The sequence below is a fragment of the Pecten maximus genome, chromosome 17 (genome assembly GCF_902652985.1).
Source record: "Pecten maximus chromosome 17, xPecMax1.1, whole genome shotgun sequence".
Classification (NCBI taxonomy): Eukaryota; Metazoa; Mollusca; class Bivalvia; order Pectinida; family Pectinidae; genus Pecten; species Pecten maximus.
The window spans coordinates 1,831,151-1,851,490 of record NC_047031.1 but is presented as its reverse complement, the minus strand read 5'-3'; the positions used below and the strand labels follow the sequence as shown (position 1 = coordinate 1,851,490).

Below are 20,340 nucleotides of genomic sequence, written 5' to 3'. Positions count from 1 at the left end.
GTCTCCATGTCACAGTAAGGTAACATACAGCCTTAAGTCTCCATATCACAGTAAGGTATCATACAGCCTTAAGTCTCCATGTCACAGTAAGGTAACATGCAGCCTTAATTCTCCATGTCACAGTAAGGTAACATACATCCATAAGTCTCCATATCACAGTAAGATAACATACAGTCTTAAGTCTCCATGTCACAGTAAGGTAACATACAGCCTTAAGTCACCATGTCACAGTAAGGTAACATACATCCTTAAGTCTCCATATCACAGTAAGGTATCATACAGCCTTAAGTCTCCATATCACAGTAAGGTATCATACAGCCTTAAGTCTCCATGTCACAGTAAGGTAACATACAGCCTTAATTCTCCATGTCACAGTAAGGTAACATACATCCTTAAGTCTCCATATCACAGTAAGGTAACATACAGCCTTAAGTCTCTATGTCACAGTAAGGTAACATACAGCCTTAAGTCTCTATGTCACAGTAAGGTAACATACAGCCTTAAGTCTCCATGTCACAGTAAGGTAACATACAGACTTAAGTCTCTATGTCAAAGTAAGGTAACATGCAGCCTTAAGTCTCCATGTCACAGTAAGGTAACATACATCCTTAAGTCTCCATGTCACAGTAAGGTAACATACATCCTTAAGTCTACATGTCACAGTAAGGTAGCATACAACCTTAAGTCTACATATCACAGTAAGGTAGCATACAGCCTTAAGTCTCCATGTCACAGTAAGGTAACATACAGACTTAAGTCTCTATGTCAAAGTAAGGTAACATGCAGCCTTAAGTCTCCATGTCACAGTAAGGTAACATACATCCTTAAGTCTCCATGTCACAGTAAGGTAACATACATCCTTAAGTCTCTACTCACAGTAAGGTAACATACAGCCTTAAGTCTCTATGTCACAGTAAGGTAGCATACATCATTAAGTCTCCATGTCACAGTAAGGTAACATACAGCCTTAAGTCTCTATGTCACAGTAAGGTAACATACAGCCTTAAGTCTCTATGTCACAGTAAGGTATCATATAGCCTTAAGTCTCTATGTCACAGTAAGGTATCATACAGTCTTATATGAAATTATAATTGTAAATCAATGTTCAAAATAAACTCACTTTCCCAACAGATAATCAACAGTCTTCTTAAGTATATGTGCAGGTCGAAGGTCACATGGCAGGGGGTCTTCCTTTCCGGCAGCTGGACGGCTGTACTCTTTCACAACCCTGGAGCGTATACATATAAACCTAGGAATAAAAATAATCTAACATAAATGTGATATCGAAGTGGATCTAACATTACTTCACCAAGATACGGGTGAAGTTTCCTGACACAAGGTCCAATGCATATAATTAATAGGAACAAATTCCGTAAATAATCTATCATTATTATATAAAGTTATATGGCATTAACTATAAGGGTTTAATACCATCATCCATACAACTGTACACAGTAATATTTATACCAGAAGTCTAACTTCAAACATTATGATTCTAAACTATGTATGTTACTTGACAGGTTTAATGACAATATTTTTACCGTAATCCTGTCAGAACCAATCGTTACTCACCTTCCAGCTTCATCTTTCACTCCTTCCAAAGGATGCAAGAGTTCTTCTCTTTCTCTCCTGAAACATCGGGAAATAAATTCATATTCTTAACAATTTTGGAATATTTTATCATGTCCATACATGTATATCTAAGGATATATACAAGATCAAGAACAGAATTGTACCACAAAATAGGATAATACAACAAAATGGCAGATTATAGATGCCGCCTCCATGGACCGTCTAAGAGTAGAATAATTGTGCTTCTTCCAAAAACCAGAAAAATTGTATATTAAGAAAGAAGAATTTTTTAGATGCTATTTCTTACTCTTAAATAAATGCAATCAAAGAACTGGGCTTATAGGGAATTAAAAAAAACACCTACTAACTGGAAAAAAACACTGCTTTGTACTGACCAGTTTTGAAATGGACGACTATGTAATTATATATAATGGTACATGTATGTCAGCAACAGGCTAATTTGTCCAGATTGTTGAGTGAGCTTGAGTGGCCAATATTGGCAAAAAAATTGATATTAAAAACTTCAATAAGATTGTACAGAATTTTGTCACATTTTTTTCAGTCCACTTTGTCACATGAGCTGGTTCCCATTCTCTCCTGAAGTTCTATCCTGTATTGAGGGGACATTACTGCTATCAACTGCTACACAGACCATAAATTGTGGATAGATTCTCAGAACTGTTCTGACAATAATTAAACACTCAATAAAATGTCTGACACCCAAATTCACCTCAAAACATACCAAGTACTGATCTACATCACAGCCCTCCCAGGGCCTCAATAAATTTATATCCAACTTGTAGGAGGTAGTTGTTTATATTAATACACATTCAAGTACAGGTTACCTCCCTTGCAACCTTTAAAAAGTCTGAGTCTGTCAAAGTTGTCTGGTTTAATCAGAGATCTCCATAGAATTACGCCGAGATTGTCGGTTAAATTAGACTTCTCCATAGGATCATAACAAGGTTGTCAGGTTAATCAGAAATCTCTTTAGGGTCCTACCTGGTTAAATCAGATCTCAATAGGATCCTACGGAGGTTGCCTGGTTAAATCAGAGATCTCCGAAGGATCCTACCAAGGTATTCTGGTAAAATCAGAGATCTTTTTGTATGATCCTACCGAGGTTGCCATGTTAAATCAAAGATCTCAAAAAGATCCTACCAAGGTTGTCTGGTTTAATCAGCGATCTCGATAGGATCCTACTGAGGTTGTCATGTTAAGTCAGAGATCCATATAGGATCCTACCTATATTGTTTTGCTAAATGTAGTCAAAAAAACAAAACAAAAATTTATGTGTTAAATTTAAAGCTGAAACTGTACACGACATCTGTTACAGGAAGAAAAATGTAAAAATGACCAGCTGGGACTTGAACACGGGACATCTGAACTCTAGATGGGTGTTCTAACAATTTAAGCTACCTGTTGGCCACCAGTGTTCAGCCCAGTCCAGTTCCACTACACACAGGGTATGTGGAACCATAATTCAGTGTAATTTCCTATGTCCTAAAATTAGCTGAAAATAAATGGCTGTTTATTTCAGAACAATCCAAAAAATGTCGCAGCGTTTTTTATCTCGATAAATTAGCATCCCCTGACAAAGTAATAAGAGCACAGCTCATCGCGCCCTCAAAGCTCTCTTTAAGACAACACGTGTATAAGCTATATTTCCAATCAATTCTATACCCCTTCAACTTTGAAATCGTGTCCCGCGGGAAAAGTCGCGCGCCCCCAGTAGAGGCAGCCATGTTTGAAATCTCATTCCCTACACGACGAGATCTGACTGATTTTTCTTTCTTCGAAACAAATAACTGAAAGTTAGTTCAAATTACTTAATTCTTGAAATATCTACACAATCCATGTCAAAGGCCTGATTCATTTAAAAATTACCAATGCGAATTTTGCGAATTTGATTGGCTTGAGATATTTCGTTGGTTACCTAAATCGGAACCCTCCCTGTTTCGATGCTGATCTATTTACTGATCAAATTGGATGCGAGAGTAGAATAAGAGGTTATTTTGCTGCATATGTGCCTTACATAGAACAGTTTTTAATTGTATTATCTTTACATAACAGCATTGTTAACACAACTTTCCATGTTACAACCGAAAACCCGGACACATTACTGACTTGAACATCCCATTCAGAATGGTACTGTATTGTCGTCAAGCGTGACGTCATAAAAAGTTAACGTCAAAGATTTGGCCACTGATTCCCGCGCTTTCTCAGCACATATATTTTAAGAGTTTCGTCTTCCAGATGTCTGTGAATTATGTGATAATTTAAGGGAAACAATTCAATATCTTCTGTATTTTTTAAGTGGACATAGCCTGTATTAACTGCAGTAGCTGTTCCATTTTACTTATCTTAAAAAAAATATCAAAACTTGTATTTTATTAATAAAACTTCATAATTAAAATAATCTTACTGTGTCGACCTCTTTACACCCTGACCTTAAATTACTAGATACATTATATATGTATTATGATTAACAAGGCATCGTGAAAAATATAGCACAAGTTATCAATGTACAGTGTGTATCAAAACATTTATATGAAAGAAGAGATTCCATTCTATTTGTATTAGTCTAACTTTCCAAAATCTATGTTATGTTCTATTACAAACTTCCACGTTATAGTTCTCATTGTCTTGGCATACACTGAGGACGTAAGTATACCAAAATTCCCAGGAGAAAACAGACTTAGTCATTTGGTTCTTTGTGTGGAAAATGAAGCCTTTAAAAACCTTGATGCATGTGTAACAGGAGAGGAGAAAATGTAGCGGCAAGACCGGGGTTCGAACCCGGGACCTCCGAACACTAGCCGGATGCTCTACCAATTGAGCTACCTGGTCACCGATGATTGACCCAGTCCAGTCCCGCTACACATGTTTATAATATATTTCGTATAAGAGTCTAAGTGAATGATTTTCTTCTTGTTATTTCAACCACTGACTTAGATATACATACTGATATATGTCAAAAACAAAACAAAACCCAAACAAATACACGTAACATGCATAAAACAAAAGATAATATACATATAAGTCGCAAGTTTTAATTGTAAGTAGTTTATATAGTGATACGGTTGCCTTCTAGCCCTTTAGCTCAGTCTGTAAAGCGGCTGACTAGCAAAACCGGGGGTCGCGGGTTCGATCCCGGCGGAAGCACACTACTTGTTTTTCTGTTACTGTAAGCTATAGGAAAATGAGAGGCTTCGTTGGGGATAAAACCTCGGTTAATGTGTGTTCGGGGTAGGTTTTAATTGTAAGTTAGTGTACATAGTGATACGATATATTTTTGTTGTTGTTTATTTATTTTTTGTTTGTTTTGAATCGGGGATGTATAATTAACAGTCTATATGTATTGGTTTAGGACCTAATATTGGCCTAGCTTGTACATAGCATACTTTGCAGACGCGTTGTGTCATTATTTCAAATAGTGTTTCCTTCTTGATTAACGGTAAGTCAGGTGATTATAGCTGCGCTCTTCTAAGGCTTTGCCTTCATTCATATTAACGTTACCACACTTATCATGTCTTATGTCTGTTAAGATCCCTTCAATCTAGCATTTGTGCCAGAGGAAAAGTTAATCTTCTATATAAAAACGATGAAAATGGAGAATATTTACAAGTCTAGCTCCTTCTCTGGGCACATAAATCTGCATGTTCCCTGGATAGAACTCCCAAATCCTAGGTCTGCATCTTCCATTACTTCTCGATGCAGATACCCTCGTTTGTCCCCACAAACACCTCGGGGTCCAATTCCCGCTTACATTCTTATTCAAAACAGCAATTAGATACAAACGTTTTTCTGCCGTAGATCTATGTATAGTATTCAACAAAGCATGAACGGTATATAGATTCCGGACTGTTGCTACAAATTAACATTTATAAGCACAAAAGGAAAGTGCATAAATCTATATGTATTCAGGGAAGAAGAAAAAAATCACAAAACCCCTGGCTTGATAGTCCATCAAGAGAGAACTTTGGCGTTACTCATATATTTTTTTCCTGTAGAAGAAAAAATAATGAAATTAAAATGATGTTATCGCGCTCAGTGAAAATCGCATCATGATATCTGTTGTTTTAATTTATTAAAGATTATATTTTATGACTGAATTGACTCATCAATGAATCACCACGTAACATTAATCAGGCTTCATTATTTTTGGGGGAATCATGATTAATTTTATGACGATATGAATTTGACTAGTTAATCTAACTTCCCTAGCCAAGTGTTTTATGCGATATTCTCATGTTCACTATAACTATATACAGTATTAATTGGACATATTACAGTGTATATAGAAATCGAAAAATAAATAAATAAATAATCTGAAAATTTAGAAATAAATTAATAAATAACAAGAAATGTGAAAATAAATGAATAAAAGAATAAATAAATAAATAATCTGAAAATTTAGAAATAAATTAATAAATAACCAGAAATTGTGAAAATAAATAAATAAATAAATAAATGTCGAGAAAGCAAATTAAATTAATCTCAAATCTTTAGATTGGTCTTGAAATATGAATACCATCTATTTTTTCATGCATCTTTCTTTGATTTAAAGCTCTCCGGACTGTTGATTTTTACCTCATGACTCAGACCATTATTTACTCTCCTCATTTTCGTTTCACTCTTTAAATTATACATCCGGTCATTTTTCAAGGGATATCATCCATCTCAGCTCCAAGTGATCTGCCTCGTCCCCTAGATTACAGACCTTTAAGAGGATCAACTCAAATACTTCCGTAATTTGGTGACACAGGCGGGAGTGTGCACGTGTGGCCTTAGCAACGGATCACGCGAGTGAAATTGACAAGAGAACACGTGTCTAGCGCTGTTGACAATACCGAAAACCTTTATTAGTTAGGAATAAATAACATCAGACATCGGCCCCCACATCACCGTTAGGTCCTCGACAAACGGTTATGTGTCTGACTCATCCATTGTTATTTTTTTTTTGGTTTTTTTTTTGTTTTTTTTTTTTTAATTTTCTAACAATGCTAATTTCGTAAAGTATCTGTAGACGATGCTACAAGAAAACCACCAAGGACAATAGGAGAGTACAATATAATCTACAGATAGTTTATTATTAGTCCGTTAAAACTAACCATAATCGCAGAATTCAAAATTTCGATTTATTTTTTAGTTTTAAACATATTTTATTGACACAAAATGACAAAGGGATTAGTCAGTAAGTTTTACCAACTTATAAATGACTTATACAGTTATGACATAATGATATAAATATACAGTAATCACGTGATGGCAATATACAAATATTCTAAAGTATAATAAGGAAAAGACAAGAAAAGACAATGTAATTATTGAGTTAACATATCTAGATATATATATGGGTTTTTTTTTATGGCAGGTCTCCTGTCTTTGACTGCTGTGATCAGTTTTACCAGACTGACAGCCTTGGCATGAAATGTCTACCTTCAATACTGTGATATATAGACGTACGAAAATGTTGTTGATATAAATTATAGTCAATTATAAAAATTATCCCCATGGATTTGTGACCATATACCAGATATATAACTATCGTGTTGTATACGTGTTCGTAAGAGTCGACGTTGTACGTTTACACTAAAATGGCGACGCTATTTATCTTTTTCGGAAAGTACTGGATTTCAACCTGTTTGACAATAAATAATATCAAAATAATTTATCTTAAGAATATCTAAGCACCTCTCTGAGATCAAACTGGTTTTCGTTGACCCTAGCTCTATCGCCCTGTTACTGATGTTCAGGGATGACAAAGACATTAATTTGCGCCGGGATTTTGCATAATCCCAACACTGCGGCCGGTATGTGTAGATTTGGAACACGTGCCAAGTCCCTGTGACAATGTGTTCCCAAGTCCCTGTGAAAATGAATTCCCATGTCCCTGTGACAATGTGTTCCCATGTCCCTGTGACAATGTGTACCCAAGTCCCTGTGACAATGTGTACCCATGTCCCTGTGACAATGTGTACCCAAGTCCCTGTGACAATGTGTACCCATGTCCCTGTGACAATGTGTACCCAAGTCCCTGTGACAATGTGTTCCCAAGTCCCTGTGACAATGTGTTCCCAAGTCCCTGTGACAATGAATTCCCATGTCCCTGTGACAATGTGTACCCAGGTCCCTGTGCGACCCCTCTTCCGAACCCGTCCCGATCTTTCCCAGATGTTCCCATCCTCCCGACCACGCGGTTCAGTTTGTGCAAGTGTGGCGTTTTGGAGGGGACCGAAATTGCTCTGGAAGAGATTGCGAATCCTTTTTCAAATCTTATATCACAGATTTACATTTTGTAATAGGTTCGATTTCACCAACAGATATAGTTATAGACGATGTGTTAGCTTTATATAATAAATTTACCACATAAGTATGTTGAATTGAAATCAAGGACACTTCAAACTCATGTACATCAGTAGCTTATCTCGATCTTAACTCTCAATGTACCCAACTCATAACTAAGCTGTATGATAAAAGTGGCGATTTCAATTTCCCGATTGTTAATTTCTTGATGGTAACATTCCTGCTTATCCTACATACGGGATGGAAACAAAAGTTTTCGCCCGAAGAGATACCGGGTATGTAGGTCGATGAAAACCATAGTATCAATTGTGATTATAGCAATAGTTGCCGTCTGTTGTCCTATAAGAATTTTCGGTTCTTGACTGCCTGTTTTATTTAGTCATATGTTCTCTTAGGAAAGTAATTTCCTTAGTTTCGGTAAACATTTGATTTGATCACAGGCGTCTGCATCTGGTTAGTATTTATACAGTAATTTCTATAAATACTGATCAGATACAGACGCCTGTGATTTGATTTAGTTGATGTGGTTTGGTTTGTTTTTGTTTAACGTCCTATTTTCAGCCAGGGTCATTAAAGGACATGCCATGTTTTAGAGGTGGAGGAAAGCCGGAGTACCCGGAGAAAAACCACCGGCCTACAGTCAGTACCTGGCAACTGCCCCACGTAGGTTTCGAACTCCCAACCCAGTGGTGGAGGGCTAGTGATAAAGTGTCGAGACACCTTAACCACTCGACCACCGTTGATGTGGACTTTACTTATTCTCACTTAATTCTTTGTGTTTCTTTCTTTATTCATATATCGGGGTGGAGGGGGGGGGGGGGGGGGGGGCGAGTAGTAAGGTGTTAAGATGTCATTTGATATTTTAATCATGTCTTTCTTATTATGCATTTTATCTTTGTTTGGATTGTGAGGAATTAACCTCAGGGGCCCAAACCACACGTGAGGCATTTGCCAGGTACTGACCGTAGGCCGGTGGTTTTTCTCCGGGTACTCTGGCTTTCCTCCACCTCCAAAACCTGGCACGTCCTTAAACGACCCTGGCTGTTAATAGGACGTTAAACAAAATAAAACCAAAATATCTATTTATTTTCTTATTTATCTAGTTATGTAGGTGTCCGTTTAAACCTTCCGTAGATGGCTTATGTCAGAATCGTCGGGGTGATTTTAATGATCATCGTGTAACTGACCACTGGCTATCTGTCTGGTCAGTGAAGTCTTTCATCAACAGTACAGTATGAGGGAAATGACCGAAGTAAGGGCTTCTATACTGTCGCCGGTCTCACTCTGATTTTCATCACTACCAGTCGTAAAACCGATACATTTATTTTTAAGCAAGACATCATTGATGATGTCACCGTAATAGTTTCCATGCTTATTGCGCATGCGTCGGTGTTAGCTCAGCTGTTGGATACCTCCTCAAAAGCAAAAAATAGACATACAATAGTTGATGATGTAAATAAAAAATATGATACACCATTTCCAAAACTTAGTTGAGATAATGATGGCATTTCTTTCTCTTCTTAACGAGAATACTTAAAGACGTTACACCGCCGACAGGTGGTATTGCTTCTCACAAAAATGTATAGAATGAACTTCAAGATATAGGGTGAGGAGAAAAAAATGCAACTGTGTTTCACCTACGCGGTCTGGTTTCGATAAATGATTACATATGTAATTATCCACCTTTAACGATAAAAAAAAGAACAAAAGAGAAGCTCAAACTTCTGGAAAGTGATATTAGAGTAAAATATACTTAACTTTTGTCTTTGTTTAAAAATATACAACAATCTATGGGTCGTAGTTTCTATTTGTCGGAGATACAGCATCAAATTAAAATTCTATTATCACAAATGATTAATTGTTCTTACCGTTGATAAAAGAAAATGAGTTATAGTTGTACATGTATAAGGTATGACCAGTTTTCTTACTGCATACAAGCAGAGACATATATACATGTATATATGTCTCTGATACAAGGCGTTAAAACATGTTAAAATCAACTTGATTATAAAAAAATATTGTGGAACCATCTTTAGCGATGAGATTGTGTACAGGTTATTACAATATCACAGAGTTCTACGTCATGTCTATAAATAGACGTACGTCCTTTCTGGAGAATAACGCCAGTTTCTATTTTTGTCATCAAGCGTTTGTTAGATCTGAAATCATGCGTGTCAGATACCCAGATTTCTGACATCAGCAAATGAATACCCAAACTTCTACACCATCACGTGCATGGTTATTAAACCTTATTCCAAATATAGCACGCGCCAATTCGTTACAATCTTTGATATCGTTATTCTATGTCATCAGATTGGTTGAATTAGAATCAACCATTTGATGTATACACGGAATATATGTTTCACATTTCTTATTTTATTTTTCTCCGTATCTATCCACATGCACTTATATCTGGTACTAAAGTGTACCCGGAACGAAAACGAAATTAAAACATGTTATTCTCTGTAACCCAGAGTTAAAATAAAATATCATCGATAAGTATATCATTTTTCATATTTTTTCCTCTAAGATCGACAAAAACATGGAATAAACTAACTGAATATGTTACATAAAGTAAATAACATTAATTAATATATAGACACTGAAAAAACAAAGAACTTATTTTTAATACAGAGCTGCAATCATATAATTGTCAGACTGTAAAATATGCATAGTAATATGATTGCAGCTCTGTATTAAAAATAAGTTCTTTGTTTTTCAGTGTCTATATATTGACAATTATACAATTATACATTGCAGCTCTGTATTAAAAAAAAGTTCTTTGTTTTTCAGTGTCTATATATTAATGTTTTACTTATCTTATTTCCTCCTTTTTAAACAGGTACATTTCACGATTTAGATGAACTTATATCTTTTTATATAACTGTTTTATACCAATCTAGCACGTGGCCATTTCCTCGTAAGTCTGTTTATTGATATCATTATCTCGTTTATAAACACGTCTCTGGTTCAAACATTCTATAATCCTGATGTGTAAATGTCTGAAAAAACATATCACACCTCACGCTTTTGTCACAAAGTCTCAAACAAACACCGAATAGGAGCACGTGCTTTCTTACCTGGCTTCTATTTCAGCGATACTATAAATAAACAGACCTATCTCCCTTTGATCAGATCAACGAGCGATAAACAAAATATGACAACAGTCTGTTGGGGTCGATTACCGCTGGGGTAAATTAGAATAGCCATCTGTCACGGTTGACTGACAACCAATGAAATGAGGTGAAATGGATTACACAGCACGCGGCGGGGTCAGAGGTTAGACATAGCACATGGCTTCATAAACACACACGGAAGTATTTTCTGTTTACCAGTGTGAGAGTCAACCTCAGATAGACTTGGGATTAATGCTCATATTTCTTGTGATTTAAACTATTATCTTTCCTCACAATGTCTTCATTCCAAGGAGGTAAGTTGTTTTTTTATTTCTATTTATCTATTTTTTTTATTATTATTTTTAAAAAATTATGTTTGCATCTTTAAATATTTTTGTGTTATTAGTGACGAGCATATCTCCAGAAAAATGGATATTTAGGTCTCTGATGTCCATAAGATTTTTTCTGCAGTGAAAACAATAATTTGCTCGTTTTTTATGAAGGAAACAAGGATTATATAATATTATTGATATACACGAGGACACACGGTATCCCTCTCTATAACCAGATACATATATATAGACATCTATATATGTCTCTGCTATAACGTTATAGCAATGTCTCTAAACACTGACCTTGATTTCTACGTGGTCAAAGCAGAGGTTTAATTACCTCACGGACTTGGAAACAAAAATCTCTTAGTCCGTGTTAAGGTACCTAAACACACCGGAAGAAAATGTAGAATGTATTAAACTCATCAAGTTACGCTCTCTCTCTATTTTTTGCATAAGTTATTATTTAATCTAATTTTTATTGCTAAAAGACATATTTGCACACTTTCTCGCCTCAAGGCCAAACGTGTCATTTTCACATATAACATTGTGTTACACAGGGGATTGATTTGTAAGAATATACATGTAAGCCCTGGCTGGTATATTAATGTATTTATACTAAATTTATGGATTGTAAGGTAGATTATTAACTCACAGGTACAAAATGATTGTTTTTGGGAGAATTTACCCCCTGGTTCAATGTATGTATACTAAAATGGTTATATACAATTATGACAGTTTTAGTAGCTTGCATATAAGCAAGTATGATTGTAATTAAAGATAGTTACTATGGTGACAAAAGAGAGTGATATTGACAGTCATAAAACCATGTGAGGAGGAGATCTTGTAAGGACGGGGGGGGGGGGGGGGGGGGGGGGTAGGCGATTGGTACGCACGCCACGCCTCATGTAGATACTGAATTACATTATTTTTATTAAGATTTATCAGTTCTGCTTTATAAACCTGTAAGTTGAAGGTTTGGTAGTGTGTGTGATTAAACATGTAAGACTGGGTGGTTTTGTCCTTTTATGCATACATACAATTATCATTTAAGCTTTAATACTTTCGGGGGAAAATAATTTAATTAATGAAAAAATAGCAATTATAAACTTCGTACGACATCTGGCCATTAATGAAGAACGACGATTTTTCAGTTGTTATAAGGTGTCAATTCGAAGGGAAATAGACATAAAATGTAATATTTTTTTTTAATTTATTTATTCTATAATTTGAAGAGGACATCATATCCGGGACGTACATAGATAAGTGTATTAACGTCTCCGAACATATATACATGTTTTCTAAAGTGCCAATTCATATCTATATGACTTTATGTAAACGAATGGCAGAATATCGAGACTTAATTGTCATTATAAAATTCGTGGCAGAGTTACAGCGCAATATAAATAATCTAACACGTGTCATTTTATATAAATAGACTGTATATGTATATATTAATATCAGCGCGTCCTCCTGACTTCTATTCGACAGGCTGTTGTATTTTATCAGAGTAAACTTGTTGTATTTTATCAGAGTAAACTTGTTGTATGCTGAAGACCATCTGTATATACCGCAGATAAAACAGACAAAAAAAATCGATAAATGATCGAGAGAAATGTGCAGGATATGACTGATGTTTCATGACTTCGCATCCTGGTTATTGACACCCGGAGATATACACATGTCGCAATGTTTATACTCTTTTGTTAAAATATTGATAAATAATTCCTTGCGAGTCGACATGTGTATAACACAAACATTGAATTTAAGGCATTGTTCTCTTCGCAAGCTTACAGTTCTCTTAGCCCGAGTTTCCTCTGGCCCTAACACCAAACACCAGACATGGTGTCGGGGCCAGAGTGGAAACTCGGGCTACATTTCTCTGTGTAGCCGTCGTGAAAGGGTTTGAGTTTCTTTAATGGCCTGACCTTACCCTTAGCGATTTATATGTAACGACCACAGGGGCATGGTAATCTGCTATCAATGTTATGTATTTAGATGTGTAACCGTGTAATTTTGATGTGCACAGGGGCCTGAGAATTTTTACATGTATACGGACCTAGGAATGTAAACCGTTTATAGCACAGGGACCTGAGAATTTGTAAGATGTTTGCGGTAGAGACCCGGCACAGGGACATGAATGTGTAGCCACGTATAGCACAGGGACCTGATAATTTGTAAGATGTTTGTGGTAGAGACCCGGCACAGGGACATGAATGTGTAGCCACGTATAGCACAGGGCCCTGATGATTTGTTACATACGTACGGTACAAATTACATCGTGAGGTACATTTGTGATGTTTAAAGATCAAACCTGACCGGATTTCTAGGATCTTCCCAGAAGAGCCTATAACACTATTCCTGAAAAAGATGAATTATAATACAAAGAAATATTGGGTTCTCAAAAGGACTTAAATATCAGAGTCCCAAAAGTCGCCGTGGATACATATCCGGAGATTAAGTATCATGCCCATGTGTGATTTAGACGGAATCGGAGAGGCAACATTTGATACCGCGTAACGAGGGCGGGCGCGGTGTTTACCCAAGAGATAGAGGGGTTCAGATTCATCTTGATTTAAAGTGTGATAAAGGGCCGATCCCTCGGGATTAGGGGCTGGAGTGTCGGTATTAGGGTCATTCCGGAGGAGAGACCGGACACCCGTAGCTAGGGTATAGATGTCATGCCGAGTGTTTACTTATCCCGGAAAGGGGGTGGGGTCTAACTCCACGCGACCAAATCCTTTCCTCTTGTTCCCTAGACTGTCCACGGGACCAAATCCTTTCTCGTGTTCCCTTGACTACCCACGGGACCAAATTCTTTCCTGTTATTCCCTAGAGTTACTCTCATATAAATACTGATGGAGATGTTGGTTGTGTTATGTAAACACAGGGGTTTGTACCTGGATTATGTTACTCTCTGACCAAGTTTCAATAATCCGAATTGGATTAACGTCATATCCCTGTGCTATAACCTATATACCGTTTAAAGGCACATAAATTGTGTTTCCATCTTGTCAGCTAATAACTCTAAGATTATAACAGTCATTAGCGCCGAGGATAGTGGGCTTACATCCGATATAATCCAATACTCTAATTACATCCGATATAATCCAATACTGTAATTACATCCGATATAATCCAATACTGTAATTACATCCGATATAATCCAATACTGTAATTACATCCGATATAATCCAATACTGTAATTACATCCGATATAATCCAATACTCTAATTACATCCGATATAATCCAATACTCTAATTACATCCGATATAATCCAATACTCTAATTACATCCGATATAATCCAATACTCTAATTACATCCGATATAATCCAATACTCTAATTACATCCGATATAATCCAATACTCTAATTACATCCGATATAATCCAATACTCTACTTACATCCGATATAATCCAATACTCTAATTACATCCGATATAATCCAATACTCTAATTACATCCGATATAATCCAATACTCTAATTACATCCGATATAATCATTGTTGGACCGTTATGTACATATGTATGCATTGCCATCAAATTACTCGTGTAATTAGCAAGGTCGGATACAGGATTTTCAGTTAGGGGGGGGGGGGGGGGGGGGTGTTCCAAATTACGGAGGGTCCGGGGGTATACGTAATCACCAGGAAAAGATTTAGCAGGTAAATGCAAAATCCTGCATTCTAGTGTATTTCACGATAGATTCATACAATTTTTGGTCCCCTCCCCTGCCTTTAATCCAGCAGTGATAAGCATTTTGCAATAAACATTTTAATGTAAATGAATTGAAACTTCCAAAAACAATATTTAGATAAAATCCGGAGGGATGACATCGGGGAAGGGGTGATGGTTAGGTATAGGACAACAAAGACTTGGAATAGAGAAACAAAAACATCACGTGATGTAGGTAATTACCTATATATCGTGTATGTCTGATCGTGTCTTGTAAGTTTGGACGTGTAGATCATGTCTGTCTGTGATGTGTAGAGGTTACCAAGGTTACGGACACACATGTAATACATAAGGTACACGTGATTCTCTCGCTTTGATGTTAGCCGCGCCGACATAGGTACAAGTATATCATACACAGGTGTGTAATTCACAGGTAAACAGTTGCAATGTGGGACCTAGTTAGCATCCTATTAAACACATCCTGGTTCGTGTCAACTTTGTCGTAGTATTTTTTTTTTTTTTTTTTGCTTGTGTGTGTTTTCTCGCTCGTTTTCTCTCTCGTTTTCTCTCTCGTTTTCTTTTCTTTTTCATTTTTTTTTTAGTTTTTTTTTTTATATTTGTATTCATACAGATAAGTTTCTGATATCCTCCGTTCATTAAACATGTTTAGGTTTAGTTTTAATATTCATATCTGGCTGAAGCGGAGACTTACTAAAGTCCCTGTGATATCTATATTTCTTATCATGAATACTGTCAGAGACAGAATGACTTCTAAATATTGTCAGATAACGAAATAGCACTACTATTTCATACATAGCTCTCTGATATCAGCTGTAGACGTCTTTTAAAAGACGCCTGAACACCTTTTGCTATCACAGAGTTTAATATAGCCCGAAATTCCTCTGGCTCTGACACCAGACATGGTGTCACCCAGACATGGTGTCAGGGCCAGAGGAAACTCGGGCTAGTTAAAATAAGACTGTCGAAAGGATTTTGCGGACTTTAGTAAGACTTTTGAGTCATTTCTGCATGCTGACTCCGACTCCCTCGAGATTTCCCAATATAACGATTGATTCAAGCTCGTGCTATTATTCGGATCGTCTTTACGTTTCACCACAGAGAAATGCCAGTGACGTATATATACTTGAGATACCTTACCGAGGGGGTGATACATAATTCATCCATCTGTATCCTTTATGAACCAGCACGAGCTAGATAATACGAACAATTCGCCTTTGGCCGGAGTATATGATCGCCTATGTTCAAATGTCGTCACAAAGTGTGGTCATCGTTCACTACTTCCGGTCAGATCCTTAAGTTATCTGACATATGGGTCTCAATGTCCAGCCCGGGGATGTGTAAGGTCCGTCCCGTGCTAGTGTAGGCCCCAGGGGTCGGGACAAAATCCGGGCATGATATAAACCAGGGTTAATATGGACAGATTAAAGATGTGTAGGGCGATTAAAATGTTATTGATTATCTATCATCGTATCAGAGGGCAATAACGACGATGACAGAGAGTTTCCAAAGGCAGATGACGTAGATAAGTCATCGACATTGATAAATCAGCTGTAAAGAAAATATTGAAATCGACACCAGACGGAAGTATGAAAATTTGTACTAGGAACAATGACGTAGCATATTGTTCTTTGTTTGTAGATATGACTGCAGCGTGTACTATTTAATAGCTTTAACTTTTTATTGTTGCTATCTTGCACAGAGATGTGTATATCATGTAGCAGGATTTGTTCACCTAACCAACACTACTTAAGATACTTAGATTTTAAGTACAAAGTTTCGTGGCATCAGCCAGGGACGATATTATCATTATTATATATATACGTCCCTGTATCATCATTATCCATATTTCTCCCTTACCCCTTTAATGCACTAAAAGATACACCAAAAAACAAAACAAAATAAAAATATAAAAGATGTTTTATACCTATTTAGTTTGACTAAAAAAGAGGTATTGAAAAGATAAACCAACTCCACAATAAAAAGGCCACAAACGTTTCCCGTCTCCGATGGGTTCTTGCACAGGGGTGTGGCACGTTCATGTTACCCAGAATGAAATAGTTCCCTGCATGGGATTGGATATTCATCATAGGAACATGCCAAGCTCCTGTAAGATCATAATTCGGAAGCTAACGAGAATCTGTTCGATGACATATTTAGGGCGATGGAATATAGCAAGCGTTTTGTAAATTATTTTATCCTTTTCTTCATGAAATAAAATCTCTGAACAATATAAAATCTGAAGGATCATGGGAGAAACGTCCCTGTAATCATCAATTGAAGACTTTGAAAATGTGACTTTTCCCTCGGTTAATATTCACATTTTCGGTTAATATGACCTCCTATCAATCTCATTACAAGTCCATAATTGATAAATATACTATTACCACGGTCACGGACTTGGATCTGAGGGCAGATTCCGACACATATATCATCGTTATGTCAATATCCCCTAAGATACCTGTAAAGTATATTGATCCCTAATTTACACACCTGTATTTACCTGTACAGTGTTGACACACCTGAAATAGATAGGTAATGATTAAGCTATCTATACAGGTGAATCAATATTATCTATGTGATCCGTAATGTTACGTCATCAATGACGCGCCGATGTCCAGTCTCTAATCCGAGTGGTCAGCTTGGTTATTTATACGTCAATCGCGGTCAGTTCATTTACAAACATTTGACCACAAATTCGTCCATGACACTTAATTCTGTATCGTCTGAAAGGAGAAACAAAAAGTAGAAAAATATCAGATATCACCTTCCATTCAGCACATATGAACATGTAATTATATCTGTATAAGTATCATTATGTTGAATGTTGTTACGTTTAACGACTAGGAATTAAGTCGTCTCGGGAAATTTTCTTTAAAATCAAACAAGATGAGAACTGTATTTCCGTAACAGGTTTGAGATGATATCCAAATGACCAAGCTAACAAGGCTGTGCCGCGCATGCGCGATGTGTATTTATCGCCAAATTGGTCATCATCGATAGACTATGTGTCAGTCAGGAGGAGGACGTCATTAGTTTCGGACATTTTGGGGGAAAACGACACGAATCAGGGTATGTTTGACTTAACATTATCCAAAAGAAGAGAACTCTGGCAATCCTCTTAGTCCATTTTCCCCGAATTACCACAAAATTCTGTGATGAACGGGAATCTGAGGTTGACATTTTTCAGGTTAATAAAACCATGCATGGCCAATATAAAGAAGGCTAGTTTTATCATTAAATGGTAAAAAATATTGAACTTAAATTCTTCAAGACCGATTATTGTTTATCAAGGTGCAGAAGGGAAAATGAAAACAAAAGTGTCAAAATTCATGATTAATTTTGATTGGAATCATAATTAATTGAAAGAAAATTAAAAAAAAACAACAAACAAACAAACAAAACAACAACAACAAACAAGAAATATCTTTAAAAAAGATAAACGGCATAGTTTTAATGCTGGTGGTTATAATGTAATACTGCTGGTGAAATAAATCGATAACAAAATTAGATCAGTTTGACTCATTTTTGGTAATGGTAAGACTGCATTTGAATCAGGAATATGATTGTATTAATGTGGCATTTGAAAAGATACATCCACTTGTTAAGCTTGCATTCAATCTTAACTTTGTTTCGTTTTTAATTAACTGCATATCTGTATTTTGCATTGACCGCTACATTGACCAATCATATACTTCATCTTGACCTGTAACGCCACCTGTCGCGTCATATCCGGGGCCAAAACAAAATTAGACGGCTATGCCGAAAAAAATAAATAAGTGACGTCACAAGCGACATGGGGAATAACTCTAGAAGTCTCAAAATATACCCCAGGAAACCCTGCACCAGAATTCGTTCATTTTATTATCAACTTATATATATATATATATTATTACAAGACTGTATATCACTGCCAAAAGTGGACACCACTTTATTATAATTTCGACATCCAAATATGAGGAAACATACTAATTTAGCATGTTACGTCACCAGACTGTTACGTCACCAGCATGTTACGTCACCAGACGAAATTGTCATTTTTTAATTTTAGAAAAAATCTAGTTGTAAAGGCGCGAACGATTTGTATTGTATAATTATAACCTGACGAACACATCGTTTTTTTTTATGGTGTGAATCTATTTGCTGTGGAATCTATAAAATGTTTTTTTGGTGTTGATTTTATGGTGATGATTAGGGAATATTAAAACATTGATACAATAAAATCAAGATTCTGTTATATTAATCTGCCATCAGCAGTCGTGATACCAAATTCATTAAAAAGGGCGAGATCAAATCTTTAACATGCTGCAACATTCTTATCACGTAATGCGATGTAATATCGGCGTTGATAAAATCACAGATAATTGATTAATTATTTGTCTACGTCATTATGAAATAAACTAACATATTTCACGTTGTATCAAATATTCCCACGATATTTCTAGTTACTAAATGTTCTAAAAATTCCTGTTTTTATTGAAACTTTATTTATTTCACAACAATTGCGAACCAAGCTATACCAACTTACCTATATATTTCACTCTTGTTGGCCCAGATGGCAGCGCATGTTCCTCCGTTTATAGGTGAAACAATCTAAGTGAGTTGCTGCCTTTGTTTGATTTGTTATGTGTCTGTATTTCCTGTATAATCACACATTTAATACCTTTGATTATTTTTTCTTAATTCTTACTTTATTTCATTATTTTTTTTTTCAATTTTTTATGTTATTCTTTTTTTTTTTTTTTTGTAATTATCTTTTTATTCAGGATTTTCATCAATATACATAAAATACAATTATTCCTTTACACACTCACACACAAACATACACAAAAACCTAATCTATATATATCATTTGCTTGCTCTCACGTACATCGACAAAATATTGCATATAAAATTCCCACGCATATTGCATACTGCATACATTTACACACATCCAATCTTATATCCAGAGATATATTAACATAGTACGGTATACGGTATATAGATATATACTGTATACATAATACATACACAAGCAAAGCGAGAAAAGCAAAACATCATATTGACACTAATAAATTACATGTAAACAAAGATCATGTTCATACAGACAGCACATGCACACAGAACAACACACACACACAAACTTTCAAAACATACTCATACATACATAATCAATTTGTACATGAAAACAAAGACGGTATATAAATATATACTGTATACATACAACAAAGAGAGAAAAGCAAACATCATATTCACACTTATAAATTACTTGTAAACATCGTGTTCATACAAACAGCACATGCGCACACACCATCACACGTACACACACTCACACACA

General features: G+C 36.0%; 2 protein-coding genes across 4 annotated transcripts in view; one reads left to right on the top strand and one right to left on the bottom strand.

The window, feature by feature from the left end:
• Positions 1-16,241, bottom strand: part of LOC117314958 (germinal-center associated nuclear protein-like) — a 32,461-nt gene extending 16,220 nt beyond the window's left edge. For 2 of the 3 annotated variants that reach the window (XR_004529649.1, XM_033869068.1), the window contains exons 1-3: positions 5,198-5,317; positions 1,573-1,629; positions 1,121-1,249 (exon numbers count right to left, since the gene is read on the bottom strand). Coding sequence is in view for 2 of the 3 variants with exons in the window: in XM_033869068.1 (XP_033724959.1) it covers positions 1,121-1,249; positions 1,573-1,629; positions 5,198-5,277 (266 nt within the window). In the remaining variant the exon portion in view is untranslated. Of the gene's footprint in view, positions 1-1,120; positions 1,250-1,572; positions 1,630-5,197; positions 5,318-16,163 lie in introns of those variants that run through there. The other variant, XM_033869069.1, reaches the window with a different exon arrangement.
• The window catches only part of LOC117314959, a 33,192-nt gene continuing 24,037 nt past the window's right edge, over positions 11,186-20,340 (top strand). The window contains exon 1 of the mRNA XM_033869070.1: positions 11,186-11,311. Coding sequence (XP_033724961.1) covers positions 11,293-11,311 — 19 coding nt within the window. The 5' untranslated portion in view covers positions 11,186-11,292. The remainder of the gene's footprint in view (positions 11,312-20,340) is intronic.